General features: G+C 39.6%; 1 protein-coding gene across 5 annotated transcripts in view; it reads left to right on the forward strand.

The window, feature by feature from the left end:
• Positions 1 to 23336, forward strand: part of AFDN (afadin, adherens junction formation factor) — a 107142-nt gene that overhangs the window by 63805 nt on the left and 20001 nt on the right. For 4 of the 5 annotated variants that reach the window (XM_021712568.1, XM_021712571.1, XM_021712574.1 and 1 more), the window contains 7 exons: positions 11913 to 11978; positions 12186 to 12259; positions 12759 to 12877; positions 17175 to 17369; positions 17990 to 18081; positions 18405 to 18590; positions 21244 to 22242. In XM_021712568.1, the coding sequence (XP_021568243.1) occupies positions 11913 to 11978; positions 12186 to 12259; positions 12759 to 12877; positions 17175 to 17369; positions 17990 to 18081; positions 18405 to 18590; positions 21244 to 22242 (1731 nt within the window). The remainder of the gene's footprint in view (positions 1 to 11912; positions 11979 to 12185; positions 12260 to 12758; positions 12878 to 17174; positions 17370 to 17989; positions 18082 to 18404; positions 18591 to 21243; positions 22243 to 23336) is intronic. The other variant, XM_021712575.1, reaches the window with a different exon arrangement.

The raw sequence follows: 23336 nt of genomic DNA on the forward strand, positions 1-23336 counted from the left end.
TGCTAAGCCTTTCTCTTCTGTGAGGTGTGAAAACCCCTGAGCTGCTGTGTGTCCTCTCTGCATTTGCTCACATGCAAGGATGCGTCAGAAGAACACAGTGGGAAATCATCTTTTCATAAAATAATGTAGCTCTGGAATCCTTGCTCTTACAAAAGTGTTGATGAGAAGATACAGTAGGTATCAGTGTAGCCAATTTCCATGAGTCTCACATGATTTAGGAATCTCTGGGGGTTAACTTCAGGGTATATAGTAGTTTTAAGACTAGGTCTTTTGTACTTTTACTAGTATTAGAATAGACTTAATATGAAAGTAGTAGGTAATTATTAAAATAAATTTATTTCAGAAGAGAATATTGAGTGCCTGTTTGAAAAGTAGAGTGTAGTCTCTAACACTCCAGGTTTTTTTTTCCTTTCTGTAATAAGAAAGACATTTTAAGAGATTTGTAGAAAAGCTTGAGAAATAACAATGTTAATAGTGTTTCTAACTGGGATATAGGATTATAGAATTGGGGCTTAATGGTGCATAATAACAGCACCAGATTAGACAGATACAGATCAAAAGGTGAACTCTTTACCAACTGAAGCTAGATGGGAGCTGTGACTAAGGTGCACGTCCTATAAATACATAACTCCTGAATTAAACATACTTCATCCCTCCCCATCTCTAACTCACTCATAAATCAAGTCTACTCTATAGGAGAAGTTGAGGGTGGCTGTCCCCTCAGAGCAGGACATTCCAAAATACAGAGTGCTAAAGAGGCTGAGCACCCTCTCCGCTGGGCACCCCTGCCTCCCACACCCTTTTGGGGCTTTGCTGTCTCTGTAGAGAGTCGTCTGGAAGGAGCTAGAGTGTATCTGGAAAGGCCCCTGCTCTTCCCTTTCCTCGGTGCACAGAACTACATGTCCCTTTTCAGTAACATGGAGTTAGGGGATCCTTCCTGACATGTAGATGATTTTCACTTTGTTCTTGTTTTTGGTCTTTTCAGATATTTTCTGCAGTGAATAGTGTGTATAAACTTAAAATTGAAAGAAAGAAAAGGGAATTTAGATTTAGTCCTGAAATGGTTAATTCATCAGCTTATAAAAACTATTTAATGAGATCAAGTATGAATTTGACTCCCACCAGAGTTATTTTTACCTAGTAGACATTTTCTTCTCCTGCCAAGGACATCGATAATCCTAGGCAACTACTTTATCAGCACGTGCCCCTTGATCACTTGAGGGGTGAGATAAGAAAGTATGAATGAGGAATAGCATCATAAATCGTGTGTAATTGGGGTGTTTGTTGAATGTCTAGACTCTGGTGTAGAGCGGAGGTCAGTGAAGGCCACTCAGAGGAAATAGCTTTCAGGTTGAATGTGCAGGATGAGTAAGTGTTAGCCAGATCAGAGACAGCAGAGACTGAGTACGGGCTGTCAGCCCACTGTGGCTGTTGCAGGCCATAAGGGGAGAAGCAGGTAGGACCAGATCACAGAGCGCAGTGTGTCAGATTTTCTCCACAAGGGACCACACTATAGATATTTTCTACTTTTCAAGTCACTCTGTTGCCCTGAGTGGTTATATTGACTGTCATGGCAGCGACAGAGCAGTTCATGGGTGAGCGTGGCTGTGTTCCAGTAAAACTTTATTTATAAGAACAGGCCTTGTGATGACCTGTAAAATCCACAGACAGAGCTGTGGATTTTATTATAGGTGAAATAAAGAGCCTTTGAAGAGGTTTAAAGAATTAAGACTTAATATGATCAGAGTGCAGTTTTAAAAGTTTAATTTTACACTTTAATAGAGCATGAGTTAGAGGCACTCAGAAGTACTACCAAAGATTAATAATAAGGAAGTTGTATTAATTGTGAGGGGGGCGGGGAGGGGAGTCACGGAGGCTTAGCATGGGAATGTGGCAGTGGAGATGATGGGAAGGTGTGCTGTGTGTGCAGAGGACTGACTAAGACTTTCTAGAACAGGTACCCTGTGAGGGCAGGCATCTTCTCTTGATTACTATTGAAGGATCAACAGTTTCTGGTTATCATAGATACTGGTAGATGTTTGTTGAATGACAGGTTTTTTAAATTGGTTAATGAACTGGTTGTAGTGGATGAAAGAGGGAAATACCAAAATGAATCCTGGTCTATCTTGAGCATCTGGGCCCATGGAGATGTTACTTCCTGAAGTGGCTACTGAAGATGGGTGACTGTGAGGGGCAAGGGCTAGTGGCAGTGGGGATCAGGAAGGCAGGCTTAAGCATGTAATGGAGACATGGGATGTCTGGTAGGTGAACATGTTATCCACCAGGTAGTTGCATGGTGGAGCTCAGTAGGTTAGAGCCAGAGATAAAATTTGGGTGTTGGATGTTCTGAAGGAAATAACTTGAAGAAAATGGCCTATTAGCTGGACAGTGTGTCATTTTCAGAAATAAAAAATAGTATATTAATGTCTCTTCTTGAGATGAGACTAACAAATCTAAGGAGTCTAGTAGTTTCCTTGTATACCTGATTACTGAATGCAGCCCATTTCTCTCCAGCTTTTTTGTATTATCTGTGACACTTGGGAAGAAAGGCTCAGCAAAAGAAAGCAAGTGTCGCCTCATGTATACACTCTGCTTAGATAGTACTGTATAGTTGATGGGTACTATATAGTAATAGAGCCGACTTCGAGATTTCAGGAGCATGTTTTAAGTACAGGGTAGGTCAGTACACAGGGCGATTTAACCTTCTCTGCATAGGTGCTGTCTGCCCATCTCTTGCCATGCCTGTCACCTGCGATTCTGCTCATACCTGGCACTGCAGCCTCGCTGCTGCAGCTCAAACTCTGCCTTTGTCTCAAGCAGCCTTGGAACACTAAGCAAGCTGCTCCACCTCACTGCCTTAGTTTCCTTGCTTCCTTTGTATAGCAGTAAGTAGCCAGTACAAGATACCCGGGGATGTGTTTTGAGCCTGGTGCTGGATAATCACCTGCCGTTTTTATTCTTGTTAGTTTCATGGTTGTGTGTGGCACACTGTTTCCTGCAGAAGAACCTGTAGGCCAGGGTGATTAAAATTCATTCAACCTAGTAAGCTGTGTGCTTGTGTTGTTTTCTGTAAACTCTGTGGGTTTTGTATCTGGCCCAATCTTTTTTCCATTTTTCAATTGTGTATGGCTTAGCTGCTATAACCCTGAACCGTGTTTTGATGTTACGTTTCCTGACTCGCCTTCCACATGGCGGTTAGGTTTTATGAAATCCAGATGATTTGGAAGCTGTGTGGGTATGCAGTTTACTTTTTAAAATATTGCTTTTGGGGGAGTTTAGCATGCTACTTCTTACTCATCTGTGGGACAACATGATGCTTCCTGTTTAATTTGGATCCTAAAAATACAAACAGTTCCCTCCTTTTTCTTTTTCTAGCTCTTTTTAAGGTTTAATAAAGTGCAAAGTGAATGGTATTCAGAGCAGCCTGGTTACGTAAGAGCCCGCGTGTTGCATTGGTTCTAGCGCGTGTTGATAAATGCCATGCAGGGTCACAGCATCCAGGCTTGAAAAACCAGCTGTGTTGGTTGCTGTTGAAAACTGAGAGAAGTAGACGATTGTTTTTTCAGTTCAAGAAGTTGTTGTTGTCCCAGAGATGAAAATGTGGTTCTCTGTTGTTGGAAGAACGCAGTCAGTGGTGAGTTTCTTTAGGGTGCTGTTGTTGATGTTCTTGTGTACACTGTGATCGTTAGAGAATTCTTGTTCTTCAGCGTAACTTGTTTAAACCTGTCAATAATTAACTTATTCATGAAGCAACCATCTAATCTAGCTTGTAATTATACACCCAGATATTTGTTGGTTTCTATTTTTATGCCGCAAAGTCTCAAGATTCCTAACATATAAGGCTCCTGTATGCTTCTCATTCAAGAAAAACACCATGATACTTAATCCTGCTGGTTATAGTATGGTGAAAATTGCTTTAAATAGTGAACGCTGCTGCTGTGTAACTTGTGGACATGTACAAGAATTTTCATGATGTAGCTTAACTTTGGAACCTTTTAACTGTAGCCTCTCTAAGACCTGTTTTTCTTAAAAGTGGACACAAAAATGACAATTTTAAAAGTACTTAGGATATTTTACTGCATTTATTTAAAAATGGATGGTTAATTAGTTCCTTAAATATGTTCTAGTTTATGCCTTTTGATGATACAGATTTAAAGTTTTTTAATCTTAGCTTAAAACACAAGATTCCTATGCCATAAAAACGAGTGTAAAAACTGTGTTTATTAATATATCCTCTTCTCACTGTTCAGAGAGTAAGTTCCTTACATAAACTGTAATTTAGTCCTTTGAAGAATTTGAGATTCTCTCTTGTGTTCTTTAGTGGTCTTATTATGACCATGTGGGAAAGACCTAATCAAAGAAATGAAGTCAGGACATACTGGGTTCCTTTTCAAAGTGAATTCCAAGGTGCTAGTGTGACTACAGTTTTTTCCATGGAAATGCAGAAATTTCTTTCCATTAAGTTGTATGAAGTGACACATTGCCCCTCATGGCTTTTGCTTTTGAATTTGGAAACAGTAATTTAAATTTAATGCCAAAAGCAAAATAGTAAATTATGTAAAAGAATAGTTTTGCTTTGCTTTTTTAGCGTAGTTTATAATTATATCATAAGTGCCAGCTAATTTCTTGGATTGACTGAAATACTGAATTTAGTTGCAGTGAGAATATTATAATAGGAACATAAAATATTAATTCTCTAAAGAGCCATCTTTTTTCACAGTGTGATGCACCTAGAAAACCTTGATGTTTGTAGGGTCCAGTGGGATGAAGTGTTGACTGTGGGGCAGCCTAGAGGTTCAGACTGCACTGTCCTCACATCATCCCCTCCAGTTGAGGCTCATGTGATCAGACCCATCCCCTGCACAGGAAGGACCTTGGTGAGCTTTGTAAGGAATCTCAGAGTCACCTTCATTAGTCTTTCATTACTCTGGAAATCTTCTGATTGACAGACCACTTTGAGAGTCTAAGGAGAGCTCTGCGCTCTTTGCCCTGGTGAAATTTACACTCCCCCCTAATGTTGCATACAGTCTTTGGAGGCTGTTGGGCCTCTTGCAGCCCATCTGTGGGATGAGTTTTAGGGTCTCCTATCTAGTTCATTTCCTTCATTTTTGGGGAGGTAAAATTTAGACGTGGTGTTTTTTGTTTTGTATTTTATGCAAAGGATAAACCAAGAACGGAACTAGAATTACAACCTTGCTCACAGAAATCAGTTTTAGCTCCTTGGCTTAGCACTATGCCTGGTAGGGGTGACATCCCACTGAGTTCAGCATTGCAGAAGATAGACTTTATATAGAAAGTGAATTTTAGAACTGATTATCAACAAGAGAATCTTTAGACTGCTTCTAAAACTTAGCTTAAAGTTCCTTAGCTGACTAGAAATAAAGCAGTTGAAGCCTGAGGAAAGCAGCAAGTGGGCAGAGCAGGGCCTGAACATGCCTGAGGAGTTTTCCGTATTCCTGGGCTCTGAGGTCACCCTATCCACTTCCTGTTAATTAAGACCTTGAGCAGGAGAGTCTAGAGTCGGTTTTTATACCTGAGAACAATAAGCTTGGAGTCAGGCTGCTTTGGCCAGCATGTCTTTCTTCCTCCTCCGTTCTTTTTTTTTTTGGATGTGTTTTAATGATATCTTTATGCTGTTAATCACACCGTACTCCTACACACACTCAGGGTTTGCTGCTGGAGTTTTTGAAGCATAAACTTCTTCTGACCGAGCCTCCCTGTGTGTGGGAAGACTACCTAGGCTTTTACGAAGTATCTTCTTGTAGGTGCATTGGAAGAGTTGGAGAAGACTTTTGGGGAGCAGCCGTTTCTTGTAGCCTTTTCTCATCTGATGTGCAAAGCAACTGATAGGTGCGTGCCTCTTCCTTAATTCCAGGGAAAGTGTCCTGTGTAGCAGCTGAGTTCTTTCTGTTTTTCATCATTCCTTTTGTTGCCTTTTTGTTCACGGATTGCCATTGTCTTGTAACTTTTTCTGCAGGTAGATTTCAGATATAGCCATGCTCTGCCCTCTTCTCTCCCCTCTCCTCTCTCGTCTCCCTTACTAGGCCCACCTTCCTCTCAGCCCTCCACCCCTGGCCTTTTTAATGGAAAGAAAAGCAGTTTCAAGATACATTTTAAGATGAAAAGTTAAGGTCACACAGGCGGTGATTTTTGTACTTCATTTTGTTTTGCTTTTTCTTAAGGGACTTAGGATCTAGATCCTTTGCCTATATTCTCTTCTACCTGCTGCTCCATTTTGGGTTATCATTCTCTGAAATTCTTAAATTATGTTGGAGGGCACAAATGCCACACACAGCAATTTGGATGCTGTGCTACAAATGTTCTCAAGGGCCTCTGGAAGGGAAATCTAAATTTAAAATTTCACTTCTGGTATTTAAGTTCGTTTAATTAATTCCAAAATTATATTTAGTGAAATTTGTAATTCCTGATGCTTTTGGAATCTGTAACTGTTTTCCAAACAACCCCTCATCCTACTTTTTTAAAAAGGACTTGGATTGTTAAATGTGGGGTAATCCTAGATGGTTATGATTATTCTTTTAATTTTGCAAATAATAAATGGACTATAACCCATTTATATCTTCTTAAATATCACTTTAGATACTGTTAGACAAGTAACTTTTAAAACTATTTAGCCTTTATAAACTTATCTATTATATTGTGCTCTCAGTTTTAATTGCTCTTGTTTTCTTGTGGTTGGAAAATAGGATGTGTAATGTTAGCATATATTTTATATTATGGTAAAATCTTGTTTTGCCACGTTATGTGCATAATTATAAATTTATTGCTAGTACCTATGGTTACTAATATACATACTATGAAAAACCCATAGTTTTAGAGCAGCATTGTCAAAAAAATATATAATGTGAACCACCTATGGAATTTTCAATTTTCTGCTAACTGCAGTTTTTTTAAAAAAATCAAGTGAAATCAACTTTAATGATATATTTTATTTTACCTAATGTATCAAAAATGTTATTTCAACATGTAGTTGATGTTAATATCATTAGTGAGCTATTTTACATTCTCTTTTCCAAACCAAGTCTTTTGGATCTGGGTGATTTTACACTTACGTGTTTCAGTTGGGCTCTGTAACTTCCTGGCGCCTAGTGACTGCTGTGTTGGGCAGCAGATTGAGAGTTTCATAAAGTTAAGGGGTTGTTACAGCTTGACAGGTGAGAGTTGCCCAGGTGTCTGACCAATACCCGATGTGTTCTCAGTAACCCTGGCAGTGAGGGATGAGGCAGAGCTGTGTGACATTCCAGGCCAGCACTGCCATGACGAGCTTGAGACAGTGAACACCTTATGCTGGGCAGAGATTGTGGTGTTGTGGGTTGAAAGTAACTTCTCACACTGATTTGATGTATATATAGTTATAAATTCCCTAAAGTTCTTTCATCTCTGTGCATCCATCTGTAATTTTGTTTTTCTGAAATAATTAATTACCAGCAGAACTATATTTCTTTGTACAGCAGTTGTATTGCGATTTTTTTTTTATAACCTGTTTATGACTGGGCTGCGCCTGAAGTATGGATAGAAGTCAGATAAGCAGAAATGGAAGTAGGGAAGGGCATTCCAGTAGAAACAGTGAGTCTGAGAGAGGGACTGTGTCTCTAGGAAGGCACGATGTCGTTAGAGTGGTGACCTGTTCACAGAAGTGCATGCAGAGCAGTCTGATGTAGTGAATAGTCACTAGGTAAGCAGTGTGAGGTCGGACCACATGGACGATCCAAATGCCAACCAAAATTGAATAAATCTCAAAATATTCTAAATCCAGATTCTTTGCTTGCATATCATGTTTATCATGCTATCCTGTCTTTCTTTTTAAGAGTGTTTTTCAAATATATTTCATGCTGCATTGTCTAACTTTTCATCAAATTAAATTTTTATGACCAGCCTTTAGTAGACTGTTTCCATTCTAATGGATCTTTTGAATTGAGGTCTCTAATAATCATGAATGTTTATTTCCTTAGATGAAAGCCTTTTTTTGTGACAGGCAGATATACTTATCAATTCAGTTTACTTGGAATTAAAATAAATGGTTGTAACTTAGAATTCAGATAAATTTCCATTATGTAGAAAGAGTATCATGTGTGAGATACTGTACCTTTCTGACAGTTGTGGATTTGGGTTCCCTTTCTAAAAGATCACACTGGGTGCCACAATCTGAAGTGCTTGTCTCTAACTTTCCAATCTAGTCATTTTACAAAGTTAAAGTTGCTAATTTATATATAATGGACGTATCAGTTACTTCTTAACTAGAGTATTCGTTTTTTTAAAATAAGTTGGTCAAATTGTAGTAAACTATAAGACAGCCTCCTTGGGAAGCTGCTCCTAAAGGGATAGAGTTCTTCGTACTCAAGAGACTTACAGTAGAGTTGGAGGAGGGGTATCTGCAGGGGCAGCATTAATATGGGACAGGGGAACTCGCTGCTCTCGGGAGCAAAGGCAACCCTGTGAGAACACAGTGAGGAAGAGATGGTATCGTCCCTGGCCCTGGGAAGGTGAGTGGGCTGGCGGGTGGTTAGTAGGTGAGCCTGGGAGGCAGATGATGGGAAGGATTTGGGCATGTGCATTGCATCAGAAGGATGTTTCATGTGAAGAGAACAGCAACAAAGGCAAGGACATGAGTCAGGTGAGAACAAGAGGGTGTGGAGGGCAGTTCCAGTGGAGCTCAGTGTGCTGTGAGAGAACTTGAAACTTGAATTTGAGCTCAGGGAGCTGTGAGAATACCTTGTGCCGGAGGCTGCTGTGCATTTTACAGTAGTGGTAGTTAGTGAAGTCTAGTCAGGATAGTGTTGCCTAAGCTGTGCTTCAGGAAAGGTGATTGGACATAGGGAAACCAGAAGGTTAGTCATGAGGAGAGCTTCTTCATTTTGCCGGATTTTTTTCAAAATGTATAATGTAAACATTAGCCTATTTAAAGGTAGATGGTGGTAACAATATGTCCATAAAATGAATACCCATGTGTACCCCTGGATCTAAAATTAAAAAATGTTTAAAAATTGAAAAATTAAAGAAAATGTAGATAATGGTGCTGTCAAATATCTGTATTACGTGATCAGTTTTGCTTGAATATTTCAATTTTCTTATTACATTTCACATTGCATAAAGTATTATAAATTACATATCTTAAAAGAATGCAGGATTTTAGGTTATTTAAGTACTGGTTGCAGTTCATATAGACTCAACACCTTGAGCTAATGTATTCGTGGTCTGCTTATGTAGAATAGTTAGGAAGGAAAAAAGCCTAGGAGTTGCTCTCAGGGATACGGTTACTGCTCTAAATGAAGCTGAAAACAGAGATGGGAGTCTGCAGTTTACTGTGGAGGGGGCACAAAGATATCTTCCCAGAGTGAAAAACGTGAGTAACAGAAGAGCCAATGGACAGGCAGCACCAATGATGTCTGTCGCGTCTTGGCTTATGGGGAGAAGCAAAACAGTCTTGTTCTCTTTTTCTTATATTGTTCCATTTTTTGATTTTAAAAAGAGTTTCTTACTACAGTTTATCTAAATAAGTAATTGGGATTGGGGGGGCCTTACTGACTGTAATCTTTTAGAGCCTGTCAGAAATGGGGGAGAGGCTTGATTTATTGTTTTAAAATATGTATTTGGTATTTATTTGTGTACAGTAGTGTTAAAATATTATTTACTAGTATAATTTTTATAAACATTTTTCTTGTCAGATGATAATTGGTTATCTTATTAAAAGAAAATAATTTAAATATTATTATTATTTAAGTTACAGGATCAGTGTTACATTAACCAAAAGATAATGCTGTGTGAAAATGCAGATGAGTGCCCATCCACACTGATGGTTGGCACTCTAACATTCAGGAAGCATTGCTTGTCAATCAGTCAAGTAGAAAGAAGAGGAAAAAACAACTAGTGCTTTAAAAACTTTTTTTAGAAGCCTGGTCTAGGGCACCAACTAAAAGGGAATAACCATGAGGCATTTCCAAGAAAAAGAAATGGAAGGATTTTCAGTGCTCTAACCAGAATACTTACTGGATGACTACAAATAAACTCTAGTGTAGAATATAAGCTCTGTGAGGGCAAGGGCTTTTGTCTGTTTTGTCCATTTATGTATACACAGTGCTTGGGACAGTTTAGGTACTCTGTGATTATTTGTTGGATGAATGAAATTATCATTTACACAGCTGAGTTGTGGAATTAAGCAGTTATTTGTATATTCCATAAAATAATGAAACATGTCAAGATTCAGATTATATATGAGAGAATATCCAGTTTAACAGATAGGGGCATTGGGGGGCTATGACTCAGAAGTGATTTTCCACAGGACTGTTAGGTTCCTAAATTGAAGGAATCTAATTGTTGTCATAACTTTAGTCAGGTAAAAGGCATGGTTATTATTCTTTTGCTAAGTGATATATATGCTGAAATTCACAAAGTTGCCATTTATTGAGTACCTGCTGCGTATCGTATTTTTTATTTTGAAATTTTAAACTTACAAAAGAGTGTGGGCCTTGCCAACTATCTCAATAATCCTTTTATGGCAAAAGAGTTCATTTAAGGACCACAGATTGCGCTTAGCTGTTGTGGCATGTGGGCAGTGCTGAATGGTTTCTGGAGGGAGGTATGGAGTAGGGAGTGTGGCGTCTAGGTGGTACTGGGCTGGAGATTGGCAGCGCAGTGCTAGTGGCGCCACCCACAGGAGAGCTGTGTAGATAGACACAGGGATATGGAGGTTGAGCTGATTGGAAAATTCATATCAGCAGCAAGAGATGACTTGGTTTTGCCTTGTATAGAACTTTTAGAAACTTAGTTCCCAGTTGATATAACCACATGGAATTTGAAGCATACTGCTTTCCAAAATTGAGTTATTTTGTTAAATGAAGACATGTACTATTTTCGAAATGAGATATGGAATAGATGGTTTTATGCTTATAAAACATGATGTGCTGCATGCTTTTCTTTTTCTGAGAGGAGTAAGGGAGGCAGGATCAACAATGCTAGAAAGTTAGACTGTCCTCTGTAAACTTAACTTGTTAACTAAAGAGAAAAATATGAGTAGTTTTCAAGTGAAAAATCACATAGCTTCAGGGTATTGTAGAAAAGTTGCTTTAATGACGTCATCTGTTGAAATCACTGTCTTCATATCTTTCTGTGATATATTTTTACTTTTATGACACAATACTTAATAATCTTTAGTAGTTGTGACCTGTGAAATTATACTCAGCTGTACAATATTGTCAGTAATATCCATGTAAGATTTTATGTAGATTGTTTTCTTTGATTGATCTAAAAAATTATCCAAAATTTTGACTTTTATGTTATAGTTGTGATGTTCAAGTAGAATACTGATGATTCCGAAAGTAATTATTTATAGCAGTTAAGTCTATCCCACAGAATTTCATTATTCTTTCATAATATCAATTCTGTATGAATCGGGTCTTACTGCTTTAATATTTATCTAGAGTTAAAATAGAGAGTATTTCCTGCATTATTTTCTCTTACCACCCAAGTTTCTCCTATTGTTTGCCATAAGAAATTTTTTATTGTTTTATATTTTAAACTTTATGTATGTAAAGAACAAGGGTTAAGAAGGGATATAAGTAAATAGTGAAATGTAAAAAATAATAAATTGCTTTTTGTATTGAAATAACTAAAAGTATATATCATGCAGGTAGTTTTTAATTTGCTTGAATTTATGACTGTTCAGAGCTATTCTTAAATTAATAACAAGATTCCAAGTCTCTTTTAGTCTCCTCATCAACTGATGCATGAATAACTGATTTTTTTGTTTCTAATCTACATGTAAAAATAAGAGCCAGGACTCTGTTACAGTTACCTGTGTACAGGTGTGGTGGTTTCACTTGGTTTTACACTTCCTGAGTAGTGCCTCCTTACTGTATATCTTACTGTATTTTCATTCTTACCTTGTTTTTATGTAGGGTGCTGGCCAAGATAAGCTAGGAATCTATGTCAAGTCTGTTGTGAAAGGAGGCGCTGCAGATGTGGTCAGTATCATTTTTAAAAAGCAGACTTTCAGTATGGCATATATTTAACAAATGATGTTAGAGATTCACTGATACTTCAGTTACATAAACACTATCCAGTGTTTGTTTGAAGTACAATATTAAGGTGCTTATCACTGCCTTCTCCTCCTCTTCCTTTCCCTTTATTGTCTCACCCCTCACTCCTACACACACTATGTGGGTGCCCAGGATGGACGACTAGCTGCAGGTGATCAGCTCCTCAGTGTAGACGGACGAAGTCTGGTTGGACTCTCTCAGGAAAGGTATGGTTGATTTATTTGAAGCTTAGTATCAGCAATTTTTAGGTGATATTTTGCATTATGTTTGGAAATTGGAAGACCAAAAAATAATGCTAAAAACTTATGCTCTTATTACTGTTTTACCTTTTTACATATAAAATTCCTGGTGTATATGACATTTTATTTGTTATCAAATTATAAATATATATTTTAGTTTAGAACAGTTTCTTTGAGACTTGAAAGAAACATACTCTTAGCACTTTTTTCTGAGTATCATCCTACTCTTCTTAATTTGTTGACAGGAGTTATGTTTGCATTTTTTCATAGTCAATTTCAAAGGAAGGAAATGGGCGGTGGGTAGGAAATGGGTGGATGGTAATCTGTCTGAAAGTTGGAACTATTACCCAGCATAGTAGATGAGTCTGTGGAACGTGATTTTTGGTTGCTGTGATCACAGCTATTGGAGTGACAGAGCAGACACTGTACTACTGTTTTTCTTACACGCGTGATACTTTCTTCCTAGGGCGGCAGAGCTCATGACAAGAACAAGTTCTGTGGTAACACTCGAAGTAGCAAAGCAGGGCGCTATCTACCACGGTCTGGCCACCCTCCTCAATCAGCCATCCCCCATGATGCAGAGAAGTAAGACTCATGGTGAAACTGACCACCACCGGGGATAGGCTATGTACTATTTGCCACACATTTGTAGTCATGCCCTCCTTTAATAGTCACAGAAACCCTGTGGAAGAGATACTGGCATTATTATCGTTCCAGTTTTAAAGTAAGAAAATCAAGAATGAGAGCACTTAAGCACAATGCCCAAGAGTTCTACTGGAGCCAGGATTCAGATGTGACCATCTGACCTCGGAACCCACACCGTGAGCACCAGGTTCCCTTTCATGTCTCCTGGAGCCTCTCAACCTCACCCCCAACAGGGCAGGTTGATGTTGGCAAACTTATATAGGTGCTTGGTCAAGAGTGAATGTGACGTGTTAAAGGCTGAACTAGGGGAAAAAAAGAGAGTGAATGGATGGATTTTCAGTTTTGATAGGCAGACTTAGGGTTTAAAATCTTTAGAGTGTAAGTTCAATTCTCCACTGAAGGAAAATACATACATTCATTTGGGTATGAGTAGTTATTTTAGCCCTGCATGTGCTGAGAGAAGGCATATATATCATATATATGCTAGAAATATATATGTATATGATATATATGTATATATATGTGTGTGTTTGTGTGTGTGTGTATGCCTTGTTACATATACAGTCACGCGTCACTTAACAATGGGGATACTTGCTGAAAAATGATGATTTTCTTATCATGTGCACACCATAGAGTATACTTACACAGACCTTGATGACATGGCTTACTGCACACCTAGATTGTGTGGCGTAGCCTGTTGCCCATATACACGCCTGTAAAATATATACTGCTGAGTATTGTAGGCAGTATGGCACACTGGTGAGCATTTGTGTATTCAAACACAGAAAAGGGGCGATAAAAATACAGCATAAAAGATTCAAGATGACGCACCTACACAGGGCAATCATTGTGAATGGAACTGGCAGGACTGGAGGTTGCTCTGTGTGAGGCAGTGGGTGAGTGGTACATGAATGGAAAGCCCTAGCACATGATTGCCCACTGCTGTAGACTTTAAACGCTGTACACCTAGACCACACTCAGTTTATTTAAAAAATTTTTCTTTCTCTAATAATAAATGAGTCTTAGCTTACTGGAACTTTTTAACTTTATAAATGTTATTTTTAATGTTTTGAATTTTATAATAACACATAGCTTTAAACACAAACACATGGTGCACCTATACAAATATTTTCTTTATATCCTTATTCTATCAGTGATTACCTGTTTTAAATTTGTCTATTACTTGATGAACTTTTTAAAACACACACACACGTACACACACACACACACACACACACACACACACACACACACACACACACACTCTACCCTAGGCCTACACAGAGTCAGGATCATCAGTATCACAGTCTTTTACCTCCATATCTTGTCCCACTGGAAAGTCTTCAGGGGATAACACTACACATGGAGCTATCATTTCCTATGATAACAATGCCTTCTTCTGGAATAGCTCCTGAAGGACCTACCTGAGGCTGCTTTACAATTAACATTTTTTTTAATAAGCAGGAGTAGTACACTCCAAAAGAATAATAAATGGAATATAGTAAATATGAACAAAGGGGGACACTCTCCAAAATGGAATTTATTTATAAAATATATTGTATATTTACCCTTACCTGTTTAAACTTGTCATCTTCAAAGTGCTCTCCATTTGATGCAATACTCTTATTGAGATGCTTTTTCCACTGCTCAAAATAGTCTTTGAACTCTTCTATTTTGATGCCTTTTAGTGCTTTTGCCTTTTTTTCCTACCTCTTCCACATCAGCAAAGTGTTTTCCCTTAAGGACTTTTTTCACCCTGGGAAACAAAAGTTTTTCAGGGTGAGATCTGGTGAATAGGAAGAGTAGGTCACAGGGATCATGCCGTTTTTGGTCAAAAACTGCTGAAAACTCAGCACAGTGTGGGCAGGTGCTGAGCAACCGTCTTGAAAGAATCTCCAAAAAAATTTCACTAAAGCTGAATGCAGCCTCTCAAAACAGTGCTAGCCGGTATGCTGATGCCAATGGATTCCTAGAACACTTACATAGAAGAGAAAGCCTGTACCACAAGAGCTCTTCCCTCAAAAGATAATTTTTGGTTTTTTGGGTCCCTCTCTTAAACCAGTAAACAGTCGTTTATTACATTATCAAGTGTTATCTATCATACATAATTGTACATGCTTTACTTTTATACAACTGGCAGTTCAGTAGGTTTGTTTATACCAACATCATCACAAACATGAATAATGCATTATGCTACAACTTTACAATGACTAAGATGCTATTAGGTGATTGGAAGTTTTGAGTTCCATTGTTGATCAAAATGTCATTATTCTGCAAATGACTGTAATTCATTTTAAACAAAAAACTCATCTATTTAAATCACGTAATTTATTTGTAAAAATGACGGTTTTATAGATACATCAAAAAACAAATCTCAGAATAAAATCAATATAAATTTAGAACTTTTTGTTTTTGTTTTTTTTGAGTTGGAGTCTCACTCTGACGGCCAGACTGGAGTGCAGTGGCCGCTCCCGGCCACCACAGCCTCGAACTGCTGGGCTCCGGCGATCCTTCCACCTCAGCCTTCCAAGTAGCCGGAATTACAGGCATGCGCTACCACGCCTGGCTGATTTTTTTGATTTATTGTAGAGATGAAGTCTCACTGCCCAGGCGGGTCTCGAACCCGCGGGCTCAGGCAATCCACTCACCTCAGCCTCCCAAAGGCGCGGGATTACAGACTGAGCCACCAAACCCGGCCTAAATTTAGAACTTTTAAAAGAATTAGTTCAGACCCCACAGGAGGAAACAATTATAATTCACATTCTCTCTTAAATCATTATATAATACCTTCCAGGTAAGTCTTAACTACACTTGCCAGATGTATACGTAGCCCTCTAAATATGGCCTTTCTAGCCCTCTTTTCCATAAGTCAGAATTCTAGAAACTTCACAACCCAGAACTTAAAGACTATATCTAACAATAACAAACAACAGCAACAATAAAGGCAGCAGAGAACCCAGACCTACTGTTTATTGAAGCAGACAGACAAAAAGGGCATCCTAACAAAATCGTGTGGTATTATTGGATTTGATTCAGTGTGTTTTTGCTTTTTATATAGAACATGGAACTAAGCTTGACTGTCTTACTTCCTAGTTTGCAGTCTTTTATTTATTTATTTATTTGAGTTGGAGTCTCTGTCACCAGGCTGGAGTGCAGTGGCATGCTGCTCACGGCCACTGCAGCCTCCACTTGCTGGGCTCAGGTGATCCTTCCACCTCAGCCTTCTAAGTAGCTGGAACAACAGGCACACACCACCACGCCCGGCTAATTTTTGTGATTTATTGTAGAGATGTGGTCTCACCAAGTTGCCCAGGCTGGTCTTAGACCTCCGGGCTCAGGCAGTCCTCTTGCCTCGGCCTCCCAAAGTGCTGGGATTATAGGCTGATCCACCACACCTGGCCAGTTTACAGTCTTTTAAAAGGAGCAAACTAGAATGCTAGAAATCAAAGAGGAGGGGCTGGTAAAAGGAGATAATAAACCAAGGCCAGCAAGCAGGAAGTTAGGAAAACAGAAAAATAAACCAAGAATGGAATTATCACAGCAAATGGTGGATATTGGTGATGATAACCATGAATGATTTTAAAAGTTTATATACTTTTATAAGAAGTGAGGGAAGGCCAGGTACAGTGGCTGACCTGTAATCCTGGCACTTTGGGAGGCCAAGGCAGGAGTCACAGAAGTTCAAGACCTCAGCCTAGGCAACATAGTGAGACTTTATTAAAAAAAAAAAATTACCCAGGCATGAAGGCATGTGCTTGTAATTCCAGCTACTCAGGAGGCTGGGGTGGGATCACCTGAACCCCAGAGGTCAAAGCTGTAGTGAGCCATGATTGTGCTCCAGCCTGGGCAACAGTGTGAGACCCCCTAAAAAAGAAAGAAAAATGTAAGGGAAGTGTATCTGTCTTTAAATTTTAAAAAAAGCTACTTTTAAAATGGTTAGATTTGTTACTTAAAACAGTTAACTTTCCATTAATGAAAAAATAAGCTTTGAAAGTGTATGTTTTCCCATCAATACCAGTAAAGTAAAAATGTTTTCGTTATTATAAGTATACTTATTTGAAAGCTGTTTTAAGAGTTCATAGAATTTACCTTTATATGAAAATCATTTTATTTCTTTTGCCAAGAACAGTGCTTATGGAGTTTAAATATTTGTAAATCTTCTCTTAAAGCTAATCATAGAGTGTTGAAAATAAAATCTTGAACAAGTGAAGAGATACTGAATGTGCTTTTATTTCAGTTTCAGATCGTCGTGGCTCAGGTAAACCCCGACCAAAGAGTGAAGGTTTTGAGCTCTATAATAATTCTGCTCAAAATGGGTCTCCTGAGAGTCCTCAGCTGCCTTGGGCAGAGTATAGTGAACCAAAGAAGTTGCCTGGCGATGACAGACTGATGAAAAATAGAGCTGATCACCGCTCCAGCCCCAATGTAGCAAGTATGAGGAATCACTTTCTTGCTTCCTAAGTATACTTGTGGTCACAGTGAGGAGCGGGACATGGGGGCAAAGGCACTTTGTAGTTTGTTATTTTTTAAATTAAAGGTATTATAATTAATATATTGCCCTCATATATTGGCCAACTATGATTTGGTTTTCATAAGGGATAGCATAACTAATGTGTCTTTAACAGAAATAAAAACTAAGATGGGAAACTTGATACCTTAGGCAAGCATACTGGTAATGTGTCTTCTCGGGTTGGCAACAGGAACTAAGATCCTTTTTTTACACCTTCAAAGGGTTGTTAACAAAAGAAGAAGAAATAATAGAAAGATTTGCAACAGGACACTCAAGGCTGGCAAAACCTAAAGTATTTGCTATCTGGCCCTTTCCTAAGAATGTTTACTAGCCCCTGGTGTACAAAAACTCCTTGTAGCTCTGGGCTCTGACGGGTTAGAGGTAGCTGTGACTGTGAAGAGACCTGGTTTCTGATGTGCCTTTTTTGTCTCATTGTTAGACGCCTCACTAGCTGTATGAGGTTGAATAAGACCCTTACGGAAATTGTACGTTACATATACCTTGTTTATTTAGTGTGAAACTCCTTCTCCTGATTTCCACAGATCAGCCTCCTAGTCCTGGAGGGAAAAACGCATATGCCTCTGGAACCACAGCAAAGATAACGTCCGTCTCCACAGGAAACCTCTGCACTGAGGTCAGAGATGAATGAGCAAGGCTTTCGTGCACTTGAATTTTTAGTTTCCTGAGGGAGACTTGTACTCAACTAGCTAGTGTTTATTATAATTACTACATTTGCAGTTTTTAATCTTTTGATTTTTAAATCGAATAAATTCATCTTAAATTAGTGTGTCTAGGCAGAATAAATTTTATTTTTCTCTGTAGGGGATCAGACACTGAATTTTTAACAAGTATTTAACATATATGTTATTTTTAAAATTTTAAAACAGATCATTGGAAATCACATTAGTCTGTTTGGTTGTAAAAATCTTACTTTTCTTTGTTTTTGACATTTTACAGGAGCAGACTCCTCCACCGAGACCCGAAGCATACCCTATCCCTACGCAGACATACACCAGAGAATATTTTACCTTCCCGGCTTCCAAATCCCAGGATCGGATGGCTCCTCCTCAGACCCAGTGGCCAAATTATGAGGAAAAGCCTCATGTGCACACAGATAGGGATCATTCCAGTATTGCAGTTCAGGTTAGATATTAAGCCCACCACAAACTTCTCAGCTCTCAAGGATGGGGAAACAAAGCGGACTAAGTAAAAACTAGGTGATTTCTGAGACACAGTTAACATTTGCTGTAGAACATTGTTAGCCCCTTATTTTTCTCTTTCATGATTTATGGTTAAGTCTGAGGAAAAAAGGGAATAGGACAGAAGTCTTAATAAGAGAAGGGATTCTTTATTCTCTTGGTGTTTGGTTATTGAAATGTTAGTAATATAAGGTGTAGTTTTGAAGGCTAAGTTTGCCGATTCTGGAAGTGAGACTAGAGAATTGTGCCAGTGGCATCTTTTGCACTCTTTCCATCAGGAGCCACTCCTGCCTGTGGGAGCTCATGGTGGGTGTGACTGGGAAGCCAGACACATCAGACATAGTGGAGCCAGTGTGGCAGGAGAGGTGGCTGCTCTGTCTTGGTCAGCTGGAACCTGGCTCCTGGACTGCAGCACACCTGCCTATGTGGAAGTGGCTTCCAAGAGGAGTAAGGCACAGAGATGTGGAGTGAAGAGGAAGTGTGGGGTGGGTGGGGGCAAAGGGCATGGCAGGGTTTATGGCTGTAAGGATTGTGACAGCGGAGGAATATGCATTTGTGTCTAGCAGTAAAGAGGAGATGCCAGTATGGGTAGCTGAACTGGGAAGAATGTCAAATGTAATTTTTCTTTTTAGAAAGATAACTGTTTACACTGTGAAAGATTGGGAAAACAAATTTAAAGTGTACTTAAAATTAGGTACAATCTAGAATATGTAATAAATATGTGTCCTGAATAGTAAATGATGCAGGAATTCTATAGATAATCATTCTTAGATCAGAATTGTCAAAAAAAAAAGACTAAATTTAGAGTTGAGATAGAATTTGAGGTGAGCCTTGAGGAATAAGAAGAACAGGTAGAGGGAGAGGATTGTACTTACAGGATACAGTATGAATAGCAGATAAGAAAGAGCCTATTTTCCCAGGGCAGAGCATTCTCCTCAGGCCGCAGATCTTGGCTGTCACAAGATTTCATCTTGTCCTTGTGTCTGGTCTGCCAGTCCATCCTGCTTATTTCTTTCCTACCTACAGCAACTTAGTCCCGGAGTGTTGGATGCTCCCTTTCACTCCTAACTGCCAGGAAACCATACCTGTTCTGGTAGCAAGCTGGAGTCAACTGGGATGATGCCTTACTCCAAATTTCTCTTTAAAAATAAAGTAATGTCATAACATGCCCTAGTTCTAGTTCTTCCAGCATCTTTTGTTAGACCTTAGGAAAATCTGCTTCTCATTTATCAAGGCAACCCCACTTGGAAAACACATGATCTCCTCTTTTATGGGAGTAGCATTAAGGCTTTACATTTATAGTATATAACTGCGATTTGCTTATACCTCACAATGTGAATAAACGATACCTAGAGAAGAAAGCTGGGAACCTGAGAAGCCTGGGTGTTGAGATGACTGTGAGATGACAGGACTTGGGAGCCTGAGAGAGTGAGCCAACAGCTGGAGTAACGTGAAGCCTTCCAGGAAAGCAGGGGAGTGACTTGGGTCACTGACCCTATAGTATGAGCAGTGGCTATCTGTAGATAGCAAGCAGCACATAAAATATTTTCAGGTTGCCCGTAAGTGATTCAGGAATTGTACAGTTACTCATTCTTAGATCAGAGTTGTCAAAGAATTAAATTTAGAATTGAGATGGGATTTGAGCTGAGCCGTGAGGAATAAGAAAAATAGGCAACCTGGGTGTTGAGATGATTCCATGATGATGGGACTATGTAATGAAACTATGTTTCTGTGTACAAAGTAAAGCTCTGGCAAATTGTTAGGAGTAAGTCTTCCATTTTTCTGCAAGACTACTGCTTTTTGAAGATATTTCATCTTTATTGATTTGTTTTTTTAAGGAAAGGGACACAATTTGTTTTCCAGATTTATTTACATCTCTAATTTCTGCTCATTAACAGGGTAGGAAAAAGATGTTTGATTTAGACCTCCTCGAGGTGTTGTTTATCCGGGTATACTACTTTCAGACATACCATTTTTCAGCCTTCAGACTACTGGTAGAAAAAGTGTGTTCGTTTGCTCTCTCTCCTACACACAGAAAAACAAGTATATGCTGTCATGTTTGGAATTCGAGCAGAAATAGCTCAGATGTATAGGACTTGTTCTTGCATTACTGTGCATAGCATTGTCAGAGAGCTCATAAAGCTAGTCCTCAGCTTGAGAAATTCAGAAAGTCACAGATAGATAAAATGGCTAAGATTTAATAATGCCTCTCAATGTAATTAGGGAAATAACCACCATCAATCTTTATGCAAGTAGGCCACATAAACTCATTCTCTTGGAGCTTGCATTGTGTGTCGGGTCCGCATTGAAGGAGGTGCAGGGTGTGCAGGGTATAAGGAAGGGTGCTGATCATGAAGTACCTGGGCTTTTGTGTGTTTTATATTTTTTGCCAGTGATACAGAGAGGAAGTACAGCTTTTCCTTCTCCAGGTAAATGTACTGTTACTCCACAGAGGCTGTGAGCCCCAGGGCATTCTCATCCTGGCTTCTGCACACTCATTTAACAAGTATTTTTTCCTGAAGATAAAATGTTTCAAAATATTTGGTAATTTCTTCTGTTAAAGGACTGAGATAAGATGGTTGATTTTCTTTTTCCAGCGTGTTGCCCGTTCCCAAGAAGAACTTCGAGAAGATCAAACTTACCAACTCGAGCATCATCGAATAGAGACAGTTATGGATCGGAAGGCTGACAGCGATATGTGGATAAATCAGAGCTCCTCGCTGGACTCCAGTACATCCAGCCAAGAGCACTTGAACCATTCCTCCAAGTCGGTCACCCCTGCTTCCACACTGACCAAAAGTGGCCCTGGTCGTTGGAAAACACCAGCTGCTGTCCCGCCCACACCAGTTGCCATTTCCCAGCCTATCCGAACGGATCTGCCTCCACCACCCCCTCCACCTCCTGTCCACTATGCCAGTGATTTTGATGGAATTCCCATGGATCTGCCTCTTCCACCCCCTCCTTCCAGCCAAATAGGACCGCAGGCTGCTCAGGTGGCTGCCACAGAACGGAAGAAGAGAGAAGAACACCAGCGGTGGTATGAGAAGGAGAAGGCCCGCCTGGAGGAGGAGCGGGAGCGGAAGCGGCGGGAGCAGGAGAGGAAGTTGGGCCAGATGCGCACCCAGTCTCTGAATCCCACTCCGTTTTCTCCCCTGACCACACAACAGATGAAGCCAGAAAAGCCTTCCACACTGCAGAGGCCCCAAGAAACAGTCATTCGGGAACTGCAGCCCCAGCAGCAACCCCGCACAATCGAGCGCAGGGACTTGCAGTACATCACAGTCAGCAAGGAGGAGCTCTCCTCAGGGGACAGCCTGTCTCCAGACCCGTGGAAGAGAGACGCCAAGGAGAAGCTGGAGAAGCAGCAGCAGATGCACATAGTGGACATGCTGAGCAAGGAGGTCCAGGAGCTGCAGAGCAAGCCAGACCGTACCGCGGAGGAGAGCGACCGCCTGCGGAAGCTCATGCTGGAGTGGCAATTCCAGAAGAGACTCCAGGAGTCCAAGCAGAAGGAGGAGGACGATGAGGAGGAGGAAGATGACGATGTGGACACCATGCTGATCATGCAGCGCCTTGAGGCTGAGCGGAGAGCAAGGGTAAAGGGGAAAAATGCTATGGTTGTGCGTATCTGTGACCCCCTATCTTCTGTGTGTTTGTTATAGAGATAGCTAGGCCCCTGACCTGGATGAGAACTCAAGGGCCCCTGGGCTTGTAATACCCTATTGTATGCACTGCTGTTGGCCGATGTCATGTAGAAATGAGTCAGGGCTATATCGCTAAAGTTTTTTGAGACATGTGCTTTGACAGGTAAATACAGGTCAAATGGAACTTTATTGCTTTAATTTAAAACTCTTAATTGTCCTCATTAACACTTTAATCGAGAAGATGAGTCTTTTTTAATGACCAGCAATAATCTTGATCCAGGTTGTCAATTTTTTTTTTCAAGGTCCAGATAGTATAGCTGCTTCAGGCTTTGCAGGCCATGTGAACTCTGGCAACCCTCAGATCTTGCTGTTGAAGCAGGAGAGCAGCCACAGACATAAGTAAACACATGGGTGTGACTGCATGCCAGTAAAGCTTTATTTATAAAAAGGCATGGCAGGTAATTGGCTAGCCCCTGGTCTCTATTATCATCACTTTATGGTCGTTGATAAAACTGTTCATATCATCAGATTTAAGGTCATTAGCAGAAATAGAATCTTCACTGTAGTTATACTGTTGATGAAGCAAGTGTTTATTAAATTCATACACAATTACATTCCAATTGGAGTGTAAAGATGCTGAGAACTCTTGCTTTTATTCATTGTTCTCCATATTACAGAAATGACTTTTATTCTTTTTGTTTCAAATAGAACAAAAGTAAAATTAAAATTAATTTAATGCAATAAATTGCTACTCAAAGATTTTAGATGAAGGCAAGATTCTTTGTTACCCTATAAAGAGAAGTGTTGATAGATTGGCATTTATTGTTACTCATTTGGGCATTTGTAGAGAGTGCTATTGACCATGTTGTGTCAATGAGTTGTTGTTTTTTTTTTAAACACAATAAAGTATTCTGAGGAAAGATGACCAAGAGCCATGTTCTTTTTGGTTCTTTTGCTAATTTCAGTTCTTTTTTGCGGTCTGTACTGAAGCTCTAAACCAAGAGCTGTTAGGTCAGACCTGTTCATCTTTCTACCTCATGATGAAA

Source organism: Carlito syrichta, unplaced genomic scaffold, assembly GCF_000164805.1.
Source record: "Carlito syrichta isolate Samal-C Ts95f unplaced genomic scaffold, Tarsius_syrichta-2.0.1 Scaffold90612, whole genome shotgun sequence".
Lineage (NCBI taxonomy): Eukaryota > Metazoa > Chordata > Mammalia > Primates > Tarsiidae > Carlito > Carlito syrichta.